The 22,598-nt window shown below is 38.3% G+C and overlaps 2 protein-coding genes across 2 annotated transcripts; one reads left to right on the forward strand and one right to left on the reverse strand.

The window, feature by feature from the left end:
- The first annotated feature begins 2,453 nt into the window (after nucleotides 1-2,453).
- Nucleotides 2,454-14,031, forward strand: LOC140137994 (peroxidasin-like). The gene is made up of 4 exons (XM_072159824.1): nucleotides 2,454-2,912; nucleotides 8,491-8,619; nucleotides 9,130-10,696; nucleotides 12,489-14,031. Exons 3-4 carry the CDS (start codon nucleotides 9,345-9,347, stop codon nucleotides 12,712-12,714), a joined length of 1,578 nt encoding a protein of 525 aa, XP_072015925.1. The 5' UTR covers nucleotides 2,454-2,912; nucleotides 8,491-8,619; nucleotides 9,130-9,344; the 3' UTR covers nucleotides 12,715-14,031.
- Nucleotides 14,032-15,294: 1,263 nt separating this feature from the next.
- LOC140137995 (uncharacterized) lies at nucleotides 15,295-20,513 on the reverse strand. The gene is made up of 5 exons (XM_072159825.1): nucleotides 20,454-20,513; nucleotides 19,069-19,222; nucleotides 18,414-18,566; nucleotides 17,246-17,445; nucleotides 15,295-16,452 (listed from the first exon to the last, which is right to left on the reverse strand). The coding sequence occupies exons 4-5, from the start codon at nucleotides 17,258-17,260 to the stop codon at nucleotides 16,132-16,134; spliced, it is 336 nt and encodes a 111-aa protein (XP_072015926.1). The 5' UTR covers nucleotides 17,261-17,445; nucleotides 18,414-18,566; nucleotides 19,069-19,222; nucleotides 20,454-20,513; the 3' UTR covers nucleotides 15,295-16,131.
- Between the last annotated feature and the right edge of the window lie 2,085 nt (nucleotides 20,514-22,598).

Here is a 22,598-nt window from a genome sequence, read left to right on the forward strand (position 1 = left end):
TTTTCGTATTAAAATATACATTTCCACCCCCCCCCCCCGACCTAAAAAAATTTAGGTCTTTTGGGAAAAAATGTGTATCTTCAATACGAAGGGTCAAAATTTTCAAATGATCGTCGTACGTATCAGTAGATTTATATATTTTGAGGACTGTTAAATATGAAAAATGAAAAAAGATATCGATTTTTAATAATTTGCCATAAAATGTGATGCGATCAAGCAAAATCAGTCGGAACTCGGAAATATTAAATTTATTTTCTTATATGATAGTCAAAAGCATTTACAAAGCTGTATTTTGCAGAAAACCCCATTGAAATTGAACAACCAGTTACAAAGATATGAGCAATTAAAGATTTTTCATAACAACAGGAAACAAAAGGAATAGCTACATCTCATAATCAATATTTCCGAGTTCCGAGTGATTTTGCTTGATCGCATCACAAAATTTAATGTGTTTTATATCGCTAATTTTTTTTTTAAAAATCAAAATTACGTGATATCAGAAGGACATTCCTCGTACTCAGAATGCAGTTCGATATGTCTGATGTGCTCTTATGTCCCACAAAAATACTATGCAAACGTTGCTATTCGATCCCTTAAGAAGTTTGAATATTTGAAAGACAGCATGGTTTGCAAGAACGGTATAATTTGAGCTCCATTTTCCCTTAGTCTCAAAAAGTTCTGTGAATTCTGTTTCATCAAAAATTTATCATGGGTTTTAATGGCTCGGATAGCAACGTTTGCACGGTATTTTTTTTGTTGGACATGAAAGCACATCAGACTTATCGAATTGCATTCTTAATACAAAGAATATCCTTCTAGAATCTGTGAGACTTGAGGTGTTGCAATTTTAGGACACCTTGTATTCTTCTTTTTTTAAAGAAGCAAAAACACACATTTGCTTGATTTCGGGCCATTTCTTGTACTGCGTCTCTAAGTGCAAATCAAAAGTTAATCTTGAGATCTGAGGACAGAGGTTTCAAATATTTATTTTACAAAATTAATCCAATATAGCCCCACCTTTTAAATGCGGCAACTATACGGACATATTACACCATGGTACGATACCCGATTGCAAATACGGAAACAAAAAAGTTACGAAAGATATTCTATATTGGCCTGTTGACAAAAGTAAATGTTGGAATAGCGGTGACTTAATCAAATATCGAGCGGATCAAGACAAAAAACAAAACCATACGTTATATTTAAGTGATAAAAGGATTCGAGTCGTCGTGATAATGTATTGAGGAACCGCCAAGAAGAATGGCGGAACCTTTTTGAACAATACAGGGTGTCCTAAAATTGCAACACCTCAAGTCTCACAGCAATGAAGTTCGAGCACTCAAGATGAGTAACTTAAATTTGAAAGAGCGTTACATGTATCCGAATCATTGCAGTGCACACGTGGTTTGCAATTTAAGGGTTTTCGGTCGAAGCAGCCAAATAAATCAATTTTCATTATCTGAATCAATATATTATTGAAAAAAAAAACCACTTTAGTGTTTTGCAAAAGTTCATTCTACAAATCATATACTTTAAAAACTTGCTTAATTTATTGTAGTTTTAACAAGTTATGTGCATTTTACAAAAGTGTTGTTGTTTCAGCCCTCTTTACAAGATAACTCAAGAACCACAGGACCTACAAAAGTATATCTGTGATATTTGAATTCTTCTACACGCTCGCTATGACTTGAGATAAAACGGTAAACAAATAAAATGATCGAAATTGAGATCACCAAAATAATTATACAGACTGAATAATAGTTGGTGCAATGACAGATTGGTTGGTTCCAGTGATAGTGATCATGGTAATTTTGGACAAGGCTGAAATGCAACCTAAGATCGCGGCCCAATATCTATCGACCTCAACTAAATTGTTATGGTTTAAATAATAGCTGAAGCGGAGAGGACCCTCGGAAGTCATCGATACAGCTCTATAATAAAATAATTATAATCAATTTCGATACTATATGATAAAATTAAGATGGGTTTGTGGTATGTAAATATCTTTTAATAATTGCATTTTTATTCGTGTCAATCATATTTTGGGAATATTATACTATCTGTTGTTTCTCCAATTAAAATATTAAGATAAAAAGATATAAATGTCGAAGTCGTCAATCAATTATTGGTAAGTAGATGAGTGACGTAACCAAAGGGAACATAAAGAACTTATTGGCGCAATACGCCCCCCCCCCCCTGAAAATATCCTGGCTATGCGACTGGACCACTGCATAATAGAACGAGTGAAACTAAGCATTTTACAGTCAAACACCTAAACTTTCAGCTCTATCAACAGATCAATATCAAAAGATACACATCCGTGATTACCAATATTTGATATAATAATGATCACAAAAAAGACCATATTTGATCATTGTATTGATCGGGCTCTTATTGACACATGTCTTTATTAATGATAAAGAATTCTTAAATTGACTCTGGTATAAGTTGCCTTGAAACTTGCGGGAAACAAAACGACGAATAAAGACGTTACAATCAGATACACCTTACAAACAGGCATATTAGCGTTTTTCACTTAAGTGTAAAGGTCACCATCTTATGTTCTCTGACAATGTCTGACTTAAGCTTCGTCTTGTATTTGCTTAATTCAAATACATTACTTTAATGCACGTCAGGAAATTGGTTTTTAATTTGAGGATAATTTGAGGGCAAGGAGGAGCTTTGACAATTTCTCGAGGATCAGTTTCAATTCATCAGTAGCAAGCGAGTGAAAAGGCAGCTATATATATATCTATATATCTCCCGCGACATGGATTCTAGAAAGAAAGCATGGAAGTCAGGCACGCAGGTGACACCTCTGGGATCATATCCACATGGAAGTCAGTCTCATCTTGTCCCTGTTGAAAGCTCCAAGAATTCTGCTAGAAACCTCCGTTTTGTTGTCTTCGTGGGTAAGTTGGTGTACTTTATTAAAAGGCGCGATGTCGATCCTGCGTATCACCAGAAAAGATGAGAGCCATCTTCTTTGGTCTCTTAGCAGTCAGGTTAGCTCAATTGTTAAGGCGTTCGACTATGGTGCGAGAGGTTGCGGGTTCAAACCCTGGCGGTGCCTAGTACGCTCTCGTAGAAAAAATTGAGTTAGCTTGAAATTCCCCTGGACAAGGAACTTACTGCTAATTTATCTCGTTGTAACCCGTACGAAACTCGGGGAGCTGATCCTGGTTGCGAAGGTTATTTGTGGAATGTCTAGGGTGTGCGCTCTTGAAGCAGCAAAGATGTGGGGCCGTAGTGGTCAGCGACAACCTGTAAAGTGTGCTGAGGCTTGTGGATCAACGTATAGGCGTTGTGCCTGTGCGTAGCGCATTTTGTTGACTTTGAACAGTGTCACCCGAATCTTTGAGCAGTGCCTCGTTTTTGTTCCCTTCTTAGCTCATCTTCGTATTATACGTGGAGTGGTAAACACTGGGAGGAGATTATGGTGTGTCTTGGAACTTAAGGGTAGACAAGGTACTGTTGGTCGAAACAGCCAAAAAATACCGATTTTCATTATGTAAATCAATATATTATTGAAAAATAACACTTTGATGTTTTGCAAAAGTTCATTCTACAAACCATATACTTTCAAACCTTGCTTGATTTATCGTTGTTAATCAGTTGTAAGTGTTGCAGGTGTTTCAGCCCTCCTACAACATAACTCAAGAACCACAGGACCTACAAAAGTATATCTGTGATATTTGAATTCTTCTACACACTCGCTATGAAATGAGCAATGCGATTTTTGCCAAAGCTGACTACCATTCCCAAGATGATGTGAACTACCAAATCGCAACACTTTAAAATAGTGTCAAACTTTAAGTTCATTAAACTATCAATTCCCAAACTTTCAATTTACCTTGCAACTGCAACTGTCGATTGATCGCGGCAATCAAGCTTCCCAGCAAACACAAAAACGTTTTAAAAACGTTTTAAATAAGTTATATTTTGGCTTTTGGTTTAGGTAAAACGTTTTAATAACATTAAAATGTCGGGTTATATAAAGGTCATGATAACGTTTTAAAACGTTTTATATGGAAACACACTACAACAATATTTTTAAATGTTTTCAAAAAATGTTATTGTAAACTATTTTTGCAAACATTTTTGCCAAATATTGTGTCAATACTTAAATAACATTATGTTAAAATATTTGAACCCAGCAAACACAGAAATGTTCTTAAAACGTTTTTTCAAAACCTTTTAATAACATTTAAATGTCGGGTTATATAAAGGTCATGAAAACGTTTTTAAAACGTTATTGAAAATATTTTGGGCAAACATTTTTCGCAAAATATTTTTTCAACCCAAAATAACATTCTGTTTGGAATGTTTTGCATCAAGTTTTCAAGAATGTTTTTGTAATGTTATTAAAACGTTATTAAAACGTTTTTATATCCTTTATATAACCCGACATTTAAACGTTTTCTGTAAAACATTTTTGTTTGCTGAGCAGTAGATTATCAAGAAATGTTTTTCAAGGTTATGAAAACGTTTTATACTCTTAATATACCCTTTATATAACCCGACATTTAAACGTTTTCTGACAACCTTTTATAACCTTTTGCGAATGATGTCGAAAACGTTTTGTGTTTGCTGGGTGTCGATTGATCGCGGCAATCAAGCTTATCTCTTTTATCCGTTTCTTTTCCACAAGCTATACATTAACTTTGTTAAAGTTTTGTATATCAGTATGTTATAATTTCCATTATCGTGACTATTAGCATTTCAAATAGCACAACGTGTGGATAGCATTTCCAATTTCAAGTTGTGTTCTCAGCCTGTGTTTCAGCATGGAAATAGTAGATGAGTTTCAGTGCTGTCGAGGCACACAAAAACTATTGTTTAATAAAAACTGTGTTATTCTGCTCTCGTGGAAACTTTTGATAAAAACAGTTATTTTATAACACGCAATGGTTTTACTCTATCCTGCACATCAGACACACCAAATTGCATTCTGAATACGAGGAATGTCATTCTGATATAAAACAATTTTGATTTTTTTTTATATATATTAAATTCGCGATATAATGCAAATTTTATAGCAAATTATTAAAAATTTATATTTTTGATATTTTTAATATTTAACAGTCCTTGAAGTAAACTTTATAAATCTAATTGTAAATAATCCAGCTCCCTTCTTGGTTGAGCACTTTACTGTGGATGATTTACCTTGCTTGGATTTATTTAAATCTAATTGTATGTACTTAAAGTGTATGTAGCTGGGAAGAAAAGCCAATCATCAATTTTGTCCCCAAAAGACCTAAGAATTTTAGACCTGTTAAATGTCAAAAATATCAATTTTTAATAATTTGCCATAAACTTTGTATTACATCACGAATTCCAAAAAATTATAATTATTTGATATCAGAAGGACAGTCCTCGTATTCAGAATGTAATTTGATATGTCTGATGAGCTCTCAAGTCCCACAATAAATAGGCCCTACTGTGCAAACGTTGCTATCCGATCCCTTAAAATAAGTTGAACTTAAGTGTTGTCGTCTTTTTATTTTACAAATTGCACAATCACGTTAATTGTAGTATGACTTTCTTTAGCATAAGGGTTATGTTAGGTACAAGGATACTGATCAAGGATTGGAGTTATAATCCAGGATAATTACTTAAACATGTTTTTGAGAAAATTGTGGTCAAAGTTGAGTTTCAAAAATGAAAGAAAAAACACCACAAAACATTGAGAGTCGAGGCCGCATGGGCGTAAATCCTGGGTGGACACGGGGACATGTCGCCCACCCCACTTTTTGGCTAACTGGCCATTTTTCTGCCACTGCACTCCCAAATGATGAATCAGGCGATGTACTTGGTGTTGCCATAGTCAAATGACACTAGAGATAACTGATAGAAACACCATGTGCCAACTGCAAAAGAGGTTTTCAACGTTTGAAAGTTATGTTTTCAGGCCGGGTGTTACTAGGGTTGACCGCCTCCTGAGTCAAAGGTGAGTTGGTTTGCTAACTCATCCACCCCGGACCCCGGCACAAAAAGAATGTCAACCCTCTAACCATATTAAAAGAAAATAATTTCCAAATAAAAATTCCTTTAAAAAGGAATGGGTGTCCATTGGCTGATATAGTATAGACATTTGGATGTAATTTTCTTCATAGTAAACAATGAAAGATTATAAAATGTAAGGCATATCTATCATGTGTCTATTGCAATATTTGATTCTTATGGATTTGATTACAAATTGGGGCATTTTGATTTTATTTTGAAACAATTCAAATACACTGTTCTTTGACATGAAAGCCGGGAAATTGCTATTAATGGGTAGCGGGTTTGTACCCACATAATCATGACCTTGCCTTTCAGATTTGGTTGTAACCATGTCTTTTTTAAACTTTATAACTATGCTGAGCAAATTTGGCCCTGTTTTGTTTTTTAAATTATCTGAATTTCATATTTTTCTCCAATTGTTCAAAACGTTAAAAAAAGTGAACAGCCGTATTGTACTGCATGCATCAGTTCAAACTATATACTACTAGATTTCGCGGTTCTCGGGTCGCGCAGTTCTTGGGCCTAGGCCTATTATCTCTAATTGCCCAACACCCGTTACCAATATACCTGCCCTGACCTTTTTAACTACCATGACTACTATGATATAGGCCTAGCGCCTAGGCCTACGTCTTCCAAGGAGGATCCCGAAAATACCCCGAAATTAGTAAACGCAATAACGCCTATATAACGGGTTATAATGCCTTACCATAACTGATTATTTTAATGTTAACCATTCTGGATGACCCCGGAAATAGTCATGTTTTTTTCTGAAATAGGCCTAGTATGCACGCGTTCCGTATTGAAATATGTGTTTAAAATAGGCATATTGGTCCGATGAGATGCACATGGTAGTCACACTGTTAGGCCTAATGCTTTCAGTCCCAGACAAACAAGAACGATATGTCTATGCTTTCAGTTGCACACACTGCGGCCGTTGGTACTCAGCGAAAGCGATCCGCGCGCACGCGATAGCGCGAGGACTAAACGCAAACGCTCCGCGCGACGCAAAAGCGCGCGGACTCAGCGAAAGCGCTCCGCGCGACGCGATAGCGCGCGGACGGACGGACGGACACTCTGTACTATGATAATTTTATCACCATCAAATCAATTACGCCTTTTTGGCACTTTTTGGTAATAAGTTGATAACCCCTCCCCTCACCATTTGAACACTGAATACACGCTAATGTTGACAAATTAGTTGAATAAACAATACATGTTAATTGCTTCTACTGTGTAATGGTATGAGTGACCCAATATCAGACCAGCCAAAGGATCTGCGGGTGTTCATGTTAAACAGCAACCCAATAGGTGAATAGTTGGGGTGAATTAGGCCGAAAGGCCCTTTCATATCAGTGCTTTTGAAACTAATTAACTTAATTTGACCCCCTTAACGTAAACAAAAACAAAATTCAACATTTTATTGAAATGCACACGACCTTGTTCTTCGCATCGCAAAAGTCTGTTTTCCGAAATAATGTAAACCGTAAAGGTTTTTAGCCTCACCAATTTGCCAAACTCAGTAATTTATTATAGATTATTATAGATAATTGATGGCATCAACTCCGTCATCAGGGCTGCGTGTCACTCAGAACTACTCCCGGAAACTAATCAAAATTCCGATTCTCGATCAAACATATTTTTTTGTTCCGCGCAGCACGAGCATTGATGTCGACATAATAGACGTAGGCCTACCATTAGGTATGGTGGGGTGGTGGTGGTGTGGGGGGAGTTTTTGAAGAAAAAACTTCGTTCACTAGTGAGACGGAAAAATTGCCTCACTGATGCGCAAAAAATTCCCTACCCAACTCTGTATAAAGGTATACATTAAAATTGAAAAAGACAAGTTCGCTACTTCGGCGGCGAAAAAAAAATTGCCGCCAAAGGCTGCGAAAGAAAAAAAGCGGCCGAAGACGGGGAAAATTCTGCCTGACCCTAACTCCCTATGCCCCTCCCGATAATATCTAATGGTGACGCCAAAACAACATGTTTTCCGCGGCATCAGCGTAAACGGAATTTTCAGCGAAATTACACCATTTTAGTCAAAGAATCGGATTACATTGTTCTTTTGACCAATGAATAGATAAATCGGCAAAAACATCAATCCAGCTTATTTGTTAAATGTTAATCGCGTAAGCTACTATAATAGAGTAGACCTAGCCTAAGCAAGTTGTCATTTTCATGCATGGATAGTGTAATCTAATGAAAACCCTGTAAAATCATCACACCTACAAAGGTCGCTGGAATCGCGTGTATTAGAAATAACAACCTGATTCCGGGTTAGCAAACGTCCAGACTGCACTTGATATCTATTTAACAGTGTTCCTATCCTACAAGTACCGACTAGTTATGCCCATCTATGACATCTATGAATTCTTATGAGCTTAATACTCGGGTTAATACTAAACGAGAAAGCTTTTCTAAATCCAAAACCGCGGACAAAAATGTTTAAGATGGTACCATTTCAATTCTATCTTTTCTACATAGTTGTTGCGGTTGGCCTAGTCGCTCTGGCTGGATTGGTAGTAGGCATTGTAACGCTTGTGGAAACTGTCGACAAACCAAACGAAATAGTATCTGAGCAACAAGAAGCAACACCTGCCGTTTCTGATGGTGGTAAGTACTACAAACACAACAACGTTTTAAACAGGTTATATTTGGGATTTTGGTTTTGGTAAAAACGTTTTTTAAATAACATGTGGTTATATAAAGGTCTTGAACACGTTTTAAAACGTTTTGTATGAAAACACACTATCCAATCTTGCATTTGGAAGATATGCATGCTATTCGATAAACAGTGATCATGGTGATCAACATCATAATTGGTAGGTATCATTCTGATACAGCCTGTATAGTAGATTGGTCCATTGTAACCCCTAAGGGAATGGGCAACCGCTACCCTTCCCCACAAAAAACTGCCATTTGGACCCTCACCCGTTTGCGTCTTTTACAAAGGATACATACGTATATACCGGTAAATAATATAGTTCAAAATCATGCAATAATGTATAATAAAATATTTGCGACCTTCATGTATTGGAGAATGGTGTAAGGCAAATCTAAGCACACCATTATAATGATTTTCAAGTTTTATGCTTCACTAAGTTATGTTTTTATTTTTATCAGGTTCTACCACACCGGAACCGACAGAAGTATGCCTCACGAGACGCACTACTTTCAATTGTTCATCAAATACATGCGCACAAAAATATAGAACCTACGACGGCACTTGCAACAACGACCACTAGCCATTATGGGGGGCGTCCGAGATACCTTTCAAGCGCCTTTTTGAACCGATTTACGAGGATGGAATTAATACGCCAATTGGCTGGAATCATAACATGACGTATAATGGTTTTACAAAACCTAGTGCAAGGCTCGTGTCACAAGAAATCATGGCTACACCTAACATAACATTACATGAAAACTACACGGATTTAGTCATGGTCTGGGGTCAATATTTTGATCACGACACGGATCTAACCCCGAAAACAGACTCACTTTGTCAGGAAAGATGCGTTCAGAAGGCGCCATATTGTTTTCCTATATTTGCTTCCAATAATGACTCGCGGCTAGCAGACGATGGATGTATCTCGTTGACCAGGTCAACTCGTGTGTGTAATTTAGAACCCAGAGAACAACTGAATTCCGTGACATCTTACGTAGATGCTTCAACAGTTTATGGAAGTACAGAAGAGCGAGCCATGTATTTGCGTGATTTAACAACAGATTTGGGACACTTAAGGACAGGTATCTCAGTGAATGTATATGGCAAAGTGAGCAAAACGTTGTTACCTTTCAAACACCAGATGGCGCAAGGATGTAATCGTCCAACAATGGATGATACAGGCATTCCTTGCTTCTTCGCCGGTGATGTCAGAGCCAATGAGCACCTTGGTTTGATAGCTATTCATACGGTTTGGGTCCGTGAACATAACCGAATAGCTGATGAATTGAAACTAATCAATCCTCACTGGAATGGCGAGACGATATATCAAGAAGCTAGGAAGATTGTTGGGGCATTGCACCAAATCATCTCATTTGATCATTGGCTTCCGAAAATAGTTGGCTCTAAAGGAATGGAGTTACTTGGTAGCTATAATGGTTATGAACCTTTGGTTGAAGCATCTACTGTCAATTCATTCGCAACCGCTGCTTTCCGATTTGGACATGGGCAGATTTCCCCTACAGTTGTGCGCCTTGGTGCTGACTTTAACGAATCATCTGATGGTAATCTTTTATTGCACGACGCCGCCTTCTGTCCCTTCAGGATAGTCAATGAAGGCAGCATTGACCCTGTTTTACGTGGAATGTTCGGAACAGCTCTTAAGAACATGGATCCTGCAGAAATCATGTCGGAAGAAGTCACAGAGAGTCTCTTCAAATTAACAACTCACGTGGCCTTTGACTTGGCATCTCTTAACACCCAACGTGGTAGAGATCATGGGCTGCCAGGTTATAACCAATGGCGACAATTCTGTAATCTTCCCATTGCAGATACATTTGATGATCTTGCCAATGAGATCTCGAATGCAGAGTTGCGACAGAAGCTGCAGGATCTTTATGGGCATCCGGACAATATAGATTTATTCGTCGCTGGGCTTGTGGAAGACCCGTGGTATGATAGTATAGTGGGACCAACATTTACTTGCCTTATAGCTCACCAGTTCCGTTCTTGGAGAACAGGAGATCGGTACGTATATTAAGTAAGTCTGATCCCAGACATCTTTTACGCAAAACTCTTATATTTTGTGTACTGTAACTATATAAAAAACCACAATTGACCTTTATCTGATTAAAAGTTGACGTTCATGAAAGTGTTGGTATATTGAATGAAAAACTTTTGATTCAGTCGAAAGATCTTTTTATTTTATTTGTAAGATTTAAAAAAACTTTTTGATTCAAACACAAGAAACTATTCATACCTCAGAATTTTCAGATGGCTCGTCATCTCTTTCATCAGCGAGATTCATACTGTATAAATTACTGTAATGTGTATCATCACGTCGTGACCTTTTGACCTTGGACATGATCACAGTCTAGTATACTCATGTAAGTTTACCTTCCCCGTCTTCGTTGAGACATGTTTACTTTGATCATGAACTGCCACCTTGACGCCTCTGGCGCCTCGTTTAAACCATCTGTGATCTCTGTCCAAGATCTGGTTTAAGTTCACAAAAATGTCAAGGTGACTCAATGTGGATGTGGTTTAAGACATCTGATTTCAAAGAACTTGGTCCTCAGTCCGGGTCCTCCGTTCTATAGAAACTGCGTTTTTAAGGTACATGCTGATAGCTTTCAACACTGTAATTTGTCCTTGAAAGGTGATGTAATACACAGGACCCTTTGTCCTTTGCCGGAGACACAAGCATTTGTCCCAGTGTGTGGATTTGCCTAACTCCGCATGTGCTGAAAGTCCTCTTAAGTTGGAGCCTCAGAGGTTCCTTGAACATAAAGTAGCACAAAATTACCTTACAATGGGCGTTTATCAACTGCTGAAGACTGCTTAGGTGTTTTTGGATGCGTTGTTTTTTCTATTGCCCATTTGGGACAGCGAGAGCAAAAGTGACTTAATATCCTGATACAGGGAATTCAGATGGTTGCCGAACTCCTGCAAATAAACAACTTCTTGAGTTTGCAGTGAGTGTCATCTACATACCGACACCACCACAAAAGGATGGTGCGCATGGTTGCGATCGCTAGTTCTTCCAGATGGTCCATGTAAATGTTGCACAATATCGGCGACAAGGGGAAGTTTAAGCGCCAATTTACGAAAGTTGCTCGTAAAAGTCTCCATGGTATAAAATATATTGTCCGACCTGATGATACACATCACAGTCTCACTTTTGCTGATGAAAGATCAAAGATTTCAACTTTAATCTGATTAAAAGTTGATTTGACTTGACTTGATAAAAGGAACTTACTGCTAATTGTCTCGTTGTAACCCGTACGAAACTCGGGGAGCTGATCCTGGTTGCGATGGTTATTTGTGGAATGTCTAGGGTATGCGCTCTTGTAGCAGCAAAGTCCCTGATTTGTTGTTAAATGGTTTATGGAATGATGTGGTGCCGTAGTGGTCAGCGACAACCATGAAGTGTGCTGAGGCTTGTGGATCAACGTCTAGGCGTTGTGCCTGTGCGTAGCGCAATATAAATCACTGCGCTTTTTTTTTAAAGCAATTAACATTATTCGATAGTTGTGCATGCAAAAAAAGTCAGGACACGTTCGTTGAAAATTATAGTGAAATGTTCCCAAAATCCAGCAATTTCTACTTTTAATTAAAGCTTAACGAATGGAATAATGGTCAAGCATGTTGACCTAGAGATGTGATTGCCGACTTTGCCTGTCCAGGTCTGTCGTTATGTTCGCGTTATGACTCATTAAGAATGATATATATTGTGTGATGGGTTTTTCTGCATCCTAAACCTTTTTTATCTACAATTATATATAATATCATCTTTTAAAACATTAATCCATCATTACAGATATTGGTATCAACATTCTGGAGAATTCACATCAGACCAAATCATAGAATTGGAGAAACACAGTCTAGCCAGGATCTTATGCGACTCAGGAGATGACATTCAACAAGTACAAAATGACGTCTTCCAGCGTGCCATCTATCCTGATGGATACCAATCATGTGATCAGATTCCTAGCATGAATTTGACCATAGCTTGGATGGATTCGGGTGACGACGACTGTACTTAACTATGGGAAACCGATATTTGGATGCAAAAGATACTTATATTTTTCACAATAAAGAGAATTACAATCATGAACCCCGGTGGGTTCAGTCTTCACTGACAATGTGTACGCATGACGGTTCCAATTAGGGGTACTTTTCAAGAAATGTCCGCGGAATTTTCGAGGACAAAATTGTTCGCGATTGTTTAAATTAGGGGTGTTTTGGAGCAAAATTGTCCTTGAAATGAAAAATAGGGTGTATTTCTAGGACTTTCGTCCGTGTTTTACCGCTACAGTTTTCGTTATTGTCCTCATTTCCCCGTGAAATAGGGGGCAAATTCAAAAGTGTCCTTGAAATGGTAAAAATAGGGGTATTTATTTCGGAAAAATGTCCTTGATTCCTCGTGATAAGGGGGTGAAATGAAAATGCGGCCTCAAAATGATAAAAATAGGGGAGGTATTTGGGGGCAAATTTTCCTTGATTTCACGCAAAATAGGGGGTAAAATTGCTGCAAATGTCCTCGATTCCCCGTGAAATAGGGGTCATTTTCAAATCCTGGAACGGTCATACATCCTACCTTTAAATACAAACTGAACCCACCGGGTCATGAACACAATTCAGAACATCGTGCACTTCGGGCATCGAAATAGTGGTATAAAATCCACGGACCAACCGTGTGAACGGAACTGCGACTTGTTTGGAATTCATGTGATTTTAATTGCCGTCTACAACATTTCAAATCAAGTTGAAATCCGGTTAACATGATGACCTTGGTGATCGACGAGTTGATATAGTTTTACCATGTTTACCGGTCTGTCCGATTTTCACCAAAATGGTCTTAAATTGTTTATCGTGGAAAACAAATTCAGAAAAATGACAAGTTGCAACAGGACATTTCGTTACATGGGTAACATTGCAAAACAATCGTTCACCATGTTACCAAGGTAACGAAACATCCTGGCTATGGAAAATTTGAATCGTTTAAATAGACAAACAATTTGAGACATTTGGCGGGAAACGGCATCACAAAAGGTCCGTTTTTTACCGGGACAATTTTATGCGAAGCGCGTAAGAAATTATATATTGTACACCATTTTTGCCCAAAATCCTGAGGTAAATTTGGTGTTTACTGGGCCAATTTACAAGCTATGTTAGCCCAAAATCAATAACTTCGCCGTAAGAGGTAGAATTATAATACTGGTTTATTACTACAGTTCTCATAAACAAATCCAGGTGCTCACAATTAGTAGTGACGTTTCGCAACCTTACTGGCTTGTTGCTTCTTCTTGACCGCTGCCTTAGCTGTAGTGTTACCAGTTGATATTTCTTGAATACGCTGATTGTCAATACGCTGTTATTGTCAACTGGCAACATTGCAGCTAAGACAGCTCAGTCAAGAAGAAGCAACCAGCCATGAAGCCCGCCATGAAGGCTGCGAAACGTCACTACTAATTGCGAGTACTTGGATTTGTTATAAGAACTCTAGTAATAATTTATATAGAGAATCGTGATGAATCTCTTCAACATGTTCAATGATATACTGCCCTCTACCATTACACTCTAATTATAATAGGAAACATTTTACAATAGTACCATCGTTTCTATATATTTATTCACCTTTGTAATCTTCACATTGAGATCTGAAATATTTTCATTTTGAAAATATTTGTCTATTTTATAATATTTGAAATTTTTTATACACTTCTGAAACAAACAAAAAAGTAAACAAAAACTAAAGATGTATAATAATAAACTTTGAAACGATACATTAAACTTTGAATTTTTAGAGAAAAATAATATACGTGTTTTCTTGAATAAGTTATTATGTTAAAACATTGCCTTTAATTATGTATATACGTTACATTTTTCGTATCAATAAACCTGGCATGCACGTCCCGGATGCACGTAAACAAGCTAAAGCAACGTTTTTACTAATTACACGGCAAACATAAGTTTGATTTTGTTATATGACATCAACATGTTTTTGACAAAATATTACAATTGGTCCCATCAATAAGAATTATGCAAGAAAAAGATGTAAAAGTCAAGTGAAATAAATGTCACATGTAGATGTGAAGGTATACATACATTTTTTTTCAACTGAAACATTTTGAAACAAAATTGTTAAGAAAACGTGTGTTTGCTGGGTATGTTACATAATATGGTAATGCAATACACAAGGTACGCCGTTCTCGATGCAATAGCAATATAATAGATGACAAATCTTAAATCTTCAGATATCTTGGTATATAGATAAGATTATTCAAAATAATGTCTTAAACCTTAAGGTTCAACACTAAATCGTATAACCCTTAGAGACTCGGGGTCCATTTCACTAAACTTTTAACCCTTCGTAACTCAAGTAACTTATACGTATACGTAACTTTACGAACGGTCACTGCAGTAAATCACTATTACTTACTAAGGGTACCATTCGTAAGTAGGTTTAGTGAAATGGAACTTACGACTCGTCGTGATTTTGAGACTTAAGAAGCTTCGTAAAGTTTAGTGAAATGGACCACGGGTGTTGTTTCTTTTAATTTTTGTTTTTATCTTTATAGCATCAATAATTATATTCATTGTTTGCCATTCTTTTTACCTCAGTAACCATGGTAACAGTTGTCAAAACATTATAGACTCAAAATTAAAGTTAACTTTCATTATGCGTACGTATATCTGGCCGGACATCTCGTTTGGTATCAAATGTCCTCAAATTTTAGTGCTAGCCAACTGGCACATGATATCTTCAATCGTGGAAGATGTCGATCGGTACTTGATCACTGCTGGTACGGGAGGGGCTGGTGGTATATCTGGTGATCTAGATCCCAAATGGCTTCCATCGGGCACGTTTTGATCGCCGTCGGACATACCTCCATCTCCACTTGACATAGCCCGACCATCAACTTCTATTTGGCCACCGTCGGGTACTATTTGGCCACTGTCGGATTTCACCGGACTCGCGTCGGTCAGATAACCATCTCCTGCTTCTCCAAGATCCCGATAGCTTAGTTTAGAGGCACCATTAGAGGTTGTAGAATCCGGTCTAGCGCTACTTGTTTTGAGTCGAGAGCTGCTTAGTTGACCTAACTTCAAGCTAATAACTTCAAAAGCAGAATGATTAAACTTTGTCTCCGGTGGGACACTAATGATATCATAACTGGAGATATCTAGGCCTAATTTGGACTCTTGACCGGGGGACGTCATCCTATAGCTGATATTTTCGAAGCTCGTGCTGCTTTGTTCCGCTTCATAACCAGTTTGGTCAAATACTGAAAGGTCTCTTTCAGGACTAATAGTACAATTCATTGCGCGATCTAATTTGTTAAATGCTGTATGAACATCTTTGACTTCGCTCGTGTTACGAGGTTTCCTCAAGATTAATCTTAGGAACATCTAATCCGCCTTTCAGGGTACTCGTGCGGGACTTATCCGGACTGCTTTCACCACTGAAAGTTGATGTATCTTTTACTACTTTCACTGAGAGTCCGTTTCTCTTTGCTTCGCTCTCCGCTGAAGGTTGACGTGTCCCTTCCACTCACAGTTGACTTGCTACCACCGCTGAAGGTTGACTCCTCCTGGTTGTCGCCTATCTTCTTCCTTTGATAAGGAGTTTGGTTTGATACAGTTATGGTTGGAACTTTTTTCTTGTCGGAGCCGGAATCAGAACGATGGCAATGGGATGCGGGAGTGGCTATAGGCTGATCTGGGTTGATCACGACGGTGGCTAACATAGGCGTGTCGAGAAGTTCTCTGAGGAATGCCTAAAGGGAAAATAACAAAAAGCGCAAATTAGATGAAAAAATAATTACCATAGTGCATGTGGTCTTTATCTCGACACATAATTATCTTTCTGATAACTACCAGCAGGCCAGAAGCCAGGGGATATTATGGATGGACAAGAGGCCTGTATCAAGACATGTAAATACGAATTTTCTTATTTCTCGACCTAACGGCTAAGAACAAAATTGTTGTAAACTTGATTTGTTGGGTGTGACTTTTCTTTTTCTTGCTATCTTTCTTCAATTCTTTCTCTTTCCTTTCTCTCCTTACAGGCTAGCAGTGCAATATTTTTGAGCCGGGTAAAACGGTACATTATACATGGTGTCCCTGAAAGAAATGTATCGGCAGAAACCTAATTGTTTAGGTATTTTAACGCTACAACTAAACATAATTAAATAACTGGTGTGGTTAAAGAACAAATCAGGTATTACATATACTTTTTTGAATTTTGACAATTGACCACACCGTTGGTGAAATATAAGAATTTTACGAAACTCCCTCATTTTCAAACATTTCCACGGATTCAAAATATAAAACGATGATCTGGGCATCATCAGCGCATGATGAGTATACATTTGACTCCGTGGAATGGGCTGAAATTAAGGTAGTTTCGTAAAATTCTTTTACTTAAAACACGGAGAGGTCAATTGTCAAAATTCAAAAAGTATGTGATAGCTGATACCACATCAGTTATATAGTTATATGTTTGGTTTATGCGCTAAAATACCCCAAACAAATCGACAAAATCGTATGATTGTACCCCGGGGATTGTACCTTATTTGCGGTCATTTCTGTTCCTTGCGAACTGACGGATATCTCGCTACTGATATCATTATTATAAACCCAGTTGTGAACCTTGTGATCAGTCGACGTTTTGGAAGACCGCTGGGTGTCAATTGTCCTGGAGATGCAGACTTTCGTGAAGTTTTAGACAAGTTGTTTTTGGTCTCTGCATTACCTCGTGGAGATGCAACCTGTATAAAACAAAGTGATAGCTTGCCCAATTGGTACAGGGTTGATTTGTTAACGTTGAATTAACGTCTCAACATTCAACGGTTGAAATGACGATATTTGAAAGTTGCGTCAACGTCTAATCGACGTCGAATCAACGTTGCATCAACGTCGTTGTGCGTTTACTTCACGGTACAATGTAGTTGAAAACGGAACGGTGTTGGGTTGGATATGTACGGGGTTTGAACCACAATTTAACCTGTTAACATAGAATGAAATCAGGTTGATGATGATTGACGTGTTGATACGTAAACCGTGGATTCGACGTCGATCATTTAACATATTAATATGTACATAGGTTGAAATCATTTTGGTGGTCGACAAATTGATAAACGTCAACATGGTTAAGGTTGAATTGAATCAACGCCAATTCAACGTAAGACTTGTCAACTTGGGCCCACTGAGTATATCTTACATTAATAGTTAATTTTTGCACAGAATACCTTTAATGTGGGTCATACAATGCCAAAATGGGAAACATTAGTATAAGTCTACATAATACGGACAGGATGACCTATCCTTTACAGTCTACATATTTGCCTATAGCTAGTGAGGCTTGGGGTTCAAGTCCCCATTCTGGTATACCAATTGTTTAAAGTATTGTTTTTCTTTATATCTGAGTTTGTACAGAATGATTGATCAGATACTCTATCGTATTGGGTGATGCTTATTAGTTTTGCGTAAGGTAAAGGAGTCGAACCTGCATTTTACAGGGCGGAGGTCAGTCTCCACCGTGAAACAGTGGCGTAGCCAGGGGGGGGCAGAATGTCGGTACCCGTTTATACGCATGGGCGGAGAAGAGTAATCGAGATAAAGTGCCTTACTGAAGGGCACAACACGATGTCGTCGCCGGGGCTCGAACCCGCAACCTTCCGATTATGAGTCGGAGCCCGTTCCGCTTGGACACCGTGCTTACCTTAGTTTTGCGTACCTTGACACTGTTATAAAGTGTAACCTTCTCTTTAAGATATCTCGTTTCTTCTCCAGCTGTCTCATTGGTATAAGCAGGTGCAGTAGGCGTACACAATGTTACATATAGATGCTACCAGGGCCAACACTGTCCCGAACAGACTGAACAGACAAGCTGATGGGGAAGGATAAGAAAGTCCAACATGTATTAAAACAAAATCGGTAATGTGATTGGAGAAAACAGTACAAACAGTCTTTGATTTACCTTAATTCCGTGATCCGTCATATCGAGGCGTCAGTGACACAAAGACGTAACTCCATGTTTTGCGCAAATGAAATTTTCAGAAATATGAGCACTTTCTAATAAACACATATAGCCTAGGCCTAATTCTATTGAAATCAATTGCCAGTGAAACATAGACTTAACTACATAAATCAACGTGGATCATTATCTCATTTGTCTCGGAATGGCAAAAATGGAGCTACGTCTTTGTGTCACTGACTCCTCGATATATACAATGTATTAAAAGACAATACTTGCTCTTTGGGGAAAAAAATGGCCAACGTGGTGCTAAAACAGACGCTCACAAACAAAACTGACCCCAATAAACACAGCATATAACATTCAGACAGACAGTAAGACAAACAGAAAGAACATTAACCGATTTGAAACTCACTAAGGAAGAAGAGGAAATTCCTCTCCAGTTCTTTCTCGGGATCATCAAGTGGCAATGGGGGTACACCATATTTCCATTCCACGGTCTCCAGGAGGACGATATTGAGAATACAGACCACCATGATAACGCCTGCGATCACACCAATGATCATGCCCTATACGGTGAAAATAGTAACATAATGTTATGTTATGTTATATACACACTCCCCCGTCTCTCTCCTCTTGATCCCCATACAAGTCATGTCTTCTTCACAGCTACCACCTACGCATGCAGTGAGTGAAAACCACAGCGTTAGTCTGAATCTGTGAAACATTTCGCTAGTCCGAATGTTGATTCGGACTAGCGCAGTGTTTTTCAGATTCGGAATGGCGCGCAGGTGGTTTTCAGTTTCGGACTAACACTATGGTTTCAGTTTCGGACTATAGCGCTATGGTTTTCAGTTTCGGATTAGCGTCGTGTTTTTCAGATTCGGACTAGCGCAGTGTCGGATTGCAGCAGTGTTTTCCAGACTCGAATTAGCGGCGTGTCGGACTGTTGCAGTGGTTTTCATTTTCGGACTATTTTCGGACATTTTCGAAAATTGGTGAAATGAAGGTTCACATTGAAGCCATTTGTGGACAGGTCTTACGTGTAGGCGCGAAATTTAGGTTCATTTTCGTGATTGAAAGTTTGAAACAGTATTTTTCTTTTATAAATCTTTGATTTAATGTATTAGACCCACACTGGGTTTGATTAAAGTGGCGGGGGGCAGACCCTCGGTCGAAAAAGTGTGGGACACTGGCCCCCTGCCCCCCTTCGTTTAGTTTAAGCGTTTAAGGGGTCCAGGATCCCTTAGTTTTAACTTTGACGCTACAGTTAGCTACAGTTGACCCCTTAAAATTCCACTTTTATGGACCCTTAGGGGCTGTACAATAATTATGCGCCCCCCCTCGGCCTGCCAAAATTCTTTGCCCCCCCTTGTGCATGCCAAATTTCGGGGATCCAATTTTCAAACCTTAAATGGTCTAGATAACGTTGCGAGCGTCGCTAGCAAGAAAATTTGCATATTAAAGCGTTTCCGTACTGTTTTCCTAAGCCTTTTTAGAGCGTTTTATTTAAAAGGCGCCCATGAATGTGCCAAAAATCAGGCCAAAAATCGCTTGCCCCCCCCTCTCGGCTTGCCAAAAATTGCTTGCCCCCCCCCCTTTTGGCTCGCCAAAATTTTCTTGCCTCCCCCAATTTTACCCTCCCCAGGGCTCATAATTATTGCACAGCCCTTACAAGATGCTACCAAGGTGTGTCGGACTGGGCGGTGCACCCCGGCTACCGGGTACCAGAGGTTTGGCTATGTCGAAGGTTCGCTTTGTCGAATATAGATATATTTTTGATTGATGCATTATACTGACCTTTTGGAAAGTTAACGATCCAGAACAAGATATCGCCATTACAAATACACCGAGAAAAAAAGACCTGAAAAAAATGAATGAATTACATAATGATGATAAGGTAAATTGCTTCAAACAGTCTGTTTGTTTGCAGATATTAATGTAATATTTTATATATAAGTTTTTTCTCAATTTATTTTAAGAAATCACTGGCTCTCTAAATGTAAAAGAGTGAAAACCTAACTCCCCAAAAGAGTGATTCACTTATAAATCCACACAAAAAGTGTGAACTGTGTTTTTAACTTTAAAACCACTCAAAAAGAGTGAAAACCACTCTAAAAGAGTAAATTTCAACTCGTTCAAGGAGTTAAATGAAGGACAACACATGTTTAGAGTTGTCCTCATTTAACTCCTTGAAAAGTTAAAATTCACTCTTTTACATTTAGACATGTTAGAGAGATACATAGCGTTGGTGGCGACACCTGGAATATTTTAGTCGGGGAAATAGGTTACCAAAGTAAAAGTCAGAGAAAAGGGGAAAAATTTGCCATTGTGGGGATTTAGGTGCGTTTCTAGGAGTGGTTTTGCACCTGGACAACAGGGAGGCACTCGCGTGTTTGTGCAGTCACTGACCAGCCATTGATCACATATTGATAGTATTGCGGTGTAGAATTGAAAAACAAGGTGAAACCTTACTATGATTCCTGACCATATTACGCTACCAGTCGTGAAGAGTTCGGGTAAATATACCAATGTATAGATGCCAACACTCGAAATAAAAGCACCAGAAGTATATATACACGCAAACACCGTGGTGGCAGCGAAGAGCGGTCTCCTCGTTACTGCAAGACATAGTGATGTCAGCATCAAACTCAGGCAAGTGGTGCCTCTATCCTGCAAAACAAAAACAAAACAAAATAGGGGTGTCAAAACGTTAGCAAATGACTCCTGACCATTTTGAATAATATGTTTTGGGTCTTTGTGTGCGAAAGGTTTTTTTTCCAACGCGAGATAAATTCCAGAGAACGATCATTGGATTGTATATAATTGTATGTTTTTGTGGGGTTTTTTTTCAATAGATGCCCTGATAATACGACATTTAGGCCTAATACACATACTAGTATATCACCTATATCACTGTATAATAATGAAGTCTTTTATGGTCAAGTCGCTCAGTTGTGGCTCGCAACAACAAAAACTTGCCCTTTGATGTGCAAAAATCCTTTTTTTTGCAGACAAGTTTCAATTTTGTTTTTTATTAAAAAATTTTAGAATTGTAAATTTTTCATAACCATTTGGAATCAACATGAAAATTTAAATGAGTACAAAATAACCGTGTTGATAACGTAGCTATTAACTGTTGATAACCGTGTTGATGAAGTAGCTATCTACTGCTGATAGCCGTGCTGATGAAGTAGCTATCTACTGCTGTTGATAACCATGTTGATGAAGTAGCTATCTACTTGCTGATAGCCGTGCTGATGAAGTAGCTATCTACTGCTGATAACCATGTTGATGAAGTAGCTATCTACTGCTGATAACCGTGTCGATGAAGTAGCGATCTACTGCTGATAACCGTGTTGATGAAGTAGCTATCTACTGCTGATAATCGTGTCGATGAAGTAGCGATATATTGCTGATAACCGTGTTGATGAAGCAGCTATCTACTGCTGATGATAACCATGTTGATGAAGTGGCTATCTACTTCTGATAACCGTGTTGATGAAGTAGCTATCTACTGCTGATAATCGTGTTGATGAGGTAGCGATCTACTGCTGATAATCGTGTTGATGAAGTAGTTATCTACTGCTGATAACCGTGTTGATGAAGTAGCTATCTACTGCTGATAATCGTGTTGATGAGGTGGCGATCTACTGCTGATAATCGTGTTGATGAAGTAGTTATCTACTGCTGATAACCGTGTTGATGAAGTAGCTATCTACTGCTGATAACCATGTTGATGAAGTAGCTATCTACTGCTGATAATCGTGTTGATGAAGTAGCTATATCCACTGCTCTGGTAACCGTGTGATGAAGTAGCTATCTACTGTTGATAACCGTGTTGATGAAGTAGCTATCTACTGCTGATAACCGTGTTGATGAAGCTATCTAGCTGATAATCGTGTCGATGAGTAGTTATATATTGCTGATAACCGTGTTGATGAA

This window comes from Amphiura filiformis, chromosome 17 (assembly GCF_039555335.1).
Source record: "Amphiura filiformis chromosome 17, Afil_fr2py, whole genome shotgun sequence".
Taxonomy (NCBI): Eukaryota; Metazoa; Echinodermata; class Ophiuroidea; order Amphilepidida; family Amphiuridae; genus Amphiura; species Amphiura filiformis.